At 36.8% G+C, this 5,000-nt stretch overlaps 1 protein-coding gene across 1 annotated transcript in view; it reads right to left on the bottom strand.

Moving 5' to 3' along the window:
• Positions 1-5,000, bottom strand: part of LOC125028981 (troponin C, isotype gamma-like) — an 8,216-nt gene that overhangs the window by 929 nt on the left and 2,287 nt on the right. The window contains exons 2-5 of the mRNA XM_047618670.1: positions 3,135-3,162; positions 1,927-2,070; positions 629-748; positions 261-392 (exon numbers count right to left, since the gene is read on the bottom strand). Of these exons, the coding sequence (XP_047474626.1) occupies positions 261-392; positions 629-748; positions 1,927-2,070; positions 3,135-3,162 (424 nt within the window). The remainder of the gene's footprint in view (positions 1-260; positions 393-628; positions 749-1,926; positions 2,071-3,134; positions 3,163-5,000) is intronic.

Here is a 5,000-nt window from a genome sequence, read left to right as displayed (position 1 = left end):
ATATATATAAAAGCAAAATCTTATAAAAAAAAAAAAAAAAAAACATTACGAAAGCAAAACCTTAGGAAACAAGGACCCTTACAAAAGCAAAATCTTCACGAAGGCAAAGTTTCACGAAAACGAAACCTATACAAAAAAAAAAAAAAAAAAAAAAAAAGGATGAAAAATAAAAATAAGAGCTAAAAATTGTGGTAAAACCCTCCCAGACCACCGAAAAAGCGCAAATCTCTGCTTCCTCGTGCTTGCTTTCCTTCACTCACCATCGAAGTCGAGAGTGCCGGAGCCGTCCTCGTCGACCTCCTCAATGATGCCCTCCAAGTCAGTCTGGGTCAACTTGGGGTCAAGCTCGACCAGAATCTCCTTCAGGATGTCGGTGGTGATGTAACCCTGGCCTGAGAGGGAAAGGAAAGGCAAACTTTAATATTTACTAATTGCATTAACTATTGTTACTAATCACTATAATTATTATTTATGAACCACAATAATAAATGTTACTTAACACAGTAATTACCGTTTACTAATCACCAATCATTAATTTTTACTAGTTACAATAATTACCGTTTGCTTATCACAATTATTACCGATTACTAATCTTAATTATTCTTTACTAATCCCCAATCCAACTCACAGTCCTTGTCGTAGATACGGAAGGCTTCCCTGAGCTCGGCCTTGAGGGCTTCCTCGTCCTCCTCGATCAGGAACTTGGCGGCGAGCTCAGCAAACTCCTCGAACTCCAGCATACCGGAGCCTGAGAAGGTGGAGGAGGTGGGCGGAGCGAAAGAAGGAGGAGGTGGGCGGAGCGAAAGAAGGAGGAGGTGGGCGGAGCGAAAGAAGGAGGAGGTGGGCGGAACGAAAGAAGGAGGAAAGAAAAGAAGGAGGAAAGAAAAGAAGGGGGAGGTGGGGGAAGGGCGGCGAGAGAGTGTGGAGGGTGGAGGAGGAGGTGGGCGGAGCGAAAGAATATGAGGAAGTGGGCGGAATCGAAGAAGGAAAAGAAGGAGGAGGAGGTGAGTGGAGCGAAGAAGGGATAAGAGAAGGAGATGATGAAAAGGATGATGATGACGTCATCACGAAGCGAAGACGAGAACATGAAAAAAAGAGAAAAAGACATCCATTAATTATTAGTATCAAGTTTCTTTCGCGGGTAATCTCGTGACTAATCAATTCCAAAAAGTTAAAAAAAGGGTAAAAAAATTGTTATATATATATATATATATATATATAAAACAGGGTCTTTTCTTGATCAAATTAGATTTTCAGCTTTGAGGATATTGTTGATTTGAACCGAATTAATAATACAGATATAGGTTTTCCCGGCAGAGTTAGAAAATTGTGATGGATTGTTTATAATGAAACCTTATGACGACTTTGACAAAGAAAATGGCAATATTCAATTAACAGTATGGTAGTTTATACTCGTACTTTTTAGCAGACATTTCCTTTATGAAAATATGTTCACAAAAATATGATCCTGTTTTAGCTAAAGTAATTATAAGCCAGGTAATTACAAATATTACAATTCATTGTCACAAATGAGATTTAACCCACGCACATATGGCAAAAAATATGATATCAGTACAGTGCATTTCCCTCATGAAATATCAGAATAACTGTGGTATATTCTATTCATCATATGGTCTACATTTTTACAGTTAGTGTATAATCGAAATGAATGTTTCATTTAACTGTTTAAATTATCATAATTGTCTAGCGCAAGTGTTAGACTGAATGAGTGACAAGTAAAATGTTTGTTGAACTTTATTAAACGAGAAATACTCACGCACAAAAATTTAATATAATTGATGTCATTTCATAGCTTCAGACATGCGTTTCAACGAAATGAAATACCCTCCCTTATCAACCCCTAAGCTTCAGACCACAGCCTCCAGAAGCCACAAAACCCTGTATGACCTCTCCTTTAGAACTTACCGTCCTCGTCAGTCTCGGCGATGACCTCCTGCAGGTTCTTCTCAGAGATCTTGACGCCCATCATCCTCAAGATGACTCCAACCGTCTCGGCGTTGATGGAGCCGGCGCCCTCCGTGTCGAAGGAGTTGAACGCCTTGCGGAGGGCTGCGGAGAACGAAGGAAGTTAGAGAAATGTTCATAAGGGCGTTGGAGGGTACAGAGTGACTTGGAAGGGCGTGAGGGCGTACAGATAGAGAAATCTGCTCAGTGGGAGCCGTACATGTGACTGACGGTGAGTGTATCTACAAACCGGGACATTTTTCACTGTACGGTCATTGTGCTAAAGTCTTGATACACATACTTTATAACAGCTATATATCAACATGTCTACACACATTAAACTAAATGATAGCTACGGATATACTAGGTCTAAGCTATATATTTTTTTTCTCTGTCAACATTTTGATCCAAACTAAGAGACATGGAAACTTCTGATACAAGAACATACAGAACAGTTACTAAAAGACTCTAACGTATCTTATAGAAAACGAAATCTAACGTACAGAAAACGGGAATCATGCGACAAATAGGACGGGGAACTACAAGAAAAAGGCATCACGTTTAATGCAGGTCTTGAAGTCGGTTCTCAAAAAGGTAATTTGCTTGCACAGGAAAAGTGACTTAATTTTGACAGTAGGATTGGGTGTATTCCAAGGAGATCAACGATATCGAACTAGGACAAGAACGATAATACAAATATCTAAAAAGGGAATGCTATGATATTCACGGACTTAGGAAAGGAGTTTCGATGTGTTTATATAAGAACTAGGCACAAAGGTGGGCAAATATGGGGAAAATATAGTGCAAAAATATATTCAAAAGAGATACAGATGGTACTGATGCTTCACCTGTATGAATAAAACAAAACAAAACAAAAAAAAAGAAAATAAAGAGGGTAGGAGAAAAAATCTCAGTTTTTCATCTTCATTCCTGAGAGGGATTTTGGTTGAGTGCTGGTAGAATGTGGTTGCTGATAAATCCAGACAAATATTTTCGATTAAAGCACAGTAGAACCAGGCAAAATCATGGGGGGGGGGGGGGGTCAGGGATAGGGGGAGGCAGGTGTAAAAGAGAAAAATAGGTAAACAAAATGCATTAACAGGGATTTTTTTTTTATATAAATATATGAAAAGGAAATCAAAGATTATTATCCTTCTCCTTTCACCTACTTTCAATCTGCTCTTCATCAAGGGAGTCCTGTAAAAAAAAAGTTATACATTTCTTAAGCATCGACAGAAGAAAATAACAAAGGAAGAAATAATAAAAAAAAAGTATTAACTTTGATTAATATCTTTAATTAACCTTGATTAGCTGCCAAACCTTTTGTTAAAGTCAATCAAGCGAAAATAAATATATTAAGTTGAATAAAGTTTTCGTTAAATAACCAAAATTAACATGAAATTAACATCCTAGTATTGGTTACTTAAAATGATAGAACAGATAACAATAAACATAAATATTACTAAATAAGCAAATAAGTAAGTGAAATAAAAGGTTGAGTATAAGAAACTAATCATTATGCAAATATACACACATATATGCAATTGCACAATGCACACACACACACACATTTATATGAATATATATATATATATATATATATATATATATATATATATATATATATATATATACATATATATACAAATGTGTATATATATATATGTATATATATATATTCATATATATACATATATATATATATATATATATATATATACATATATATGTACATATATTCATATACATATACATATATATATATATTCATATATATATATATATATATATATATATATATATATATATACATATATATGTACATATATTCATATACATATACATATATATATATATTCATATATATATATATATATATATATATATATATATACATATATTCATATATATATATATATCTATATATATATATATATATATATATATATATATATATATGTATATATATACAAATATATATGAATATATATATATGTGTGTGTGTGCGTGTATATATATGTATATATATATATATATATATATATATATATATATATATGTATATAAATACACACACACACACACACACACTCACACATATATATACATATACACACGCACACACACACACACACACACACACACACACACACACACACACATCTCATATTGATAGCCGAGGTAAAAAAAGTACTTAGATTGGAGGAAGAAGGGAAGAGGGAAAGAGAAGGAAGATGAGAGCAGGGGAAAAGAAGGTGAAAGAAAGGGAAGGAAGAAGAAAAAAAAAGAGGGGTGGGGGAGAAGAGAAAAGAAATACGAAAGAAACAAGGAGAAGAAAAGCGGAAAGAAAAGGAAAGGAAAGGGGAGAGGGAAGGGGAGAGGGAAGGGGAGAGGGAAGGGGAGAGGGAAGGGGGCAAAGGTCTAAAATCGGACCGGTTTTTTCCCTTACCCCCCACGCCCTAACCCTCTCTCTCCCCCGCTCCCCGCCCCCTTCCCCCTGGCCTTTCCTTTAGCGCATCGTCTTCCCTGTAGTGGCGACCTCCCCATAGCGTCTTAAAATACACCTTCAGGAGACCTCCTTCTGTTCTTTTCCTCCGCGAAGGTGCCGTGCTCTTACGGACACGCGAATACACATGTGCACATAAGCATACTTGGACGTATAAGTTCAAGTGTAGTAAAGAAATAAAAATAGATCCTATGCAGAAACGGATATACATACAATACACGCACGTAAAAAAAAAAAACACATATACATTCATGAACAGACGTACACACACACACTCACACACATACACACAGACATTCACACACATACACACACACATACACACACACATTCACACACACACGCATACACGCACCCTCCCCCACACACACACACACACGCACGCACGCTCACACACACACACACACACGCACGCACGCACGCACGCACGCACGCACCCACACACACACACACACACACACACACAGACCCCCACGCACTAACTGCTTCACTTACTGCTCAAATACCCCCCCCCCCCTCCCCCAGCAGC

This window comes from Penaeus chinensis, chromosome 1 (genome assembly GCF_019202785.1).
Source record: "Penaeus chinensis breed Huanghai No. 1 chromosome 1, ASM1920278v2, whole genome shotgun sequence".
Classification (NCBI taxonomy): Eukaryota; Metazoa; Arthropoda; class Malacostraca; order Decapoda; family Penaeidae; genus Penaeus; species Penaeus chinensis.
This window is presented reverse-complemented; position numbering and strand designations above follow the sequence as displayed.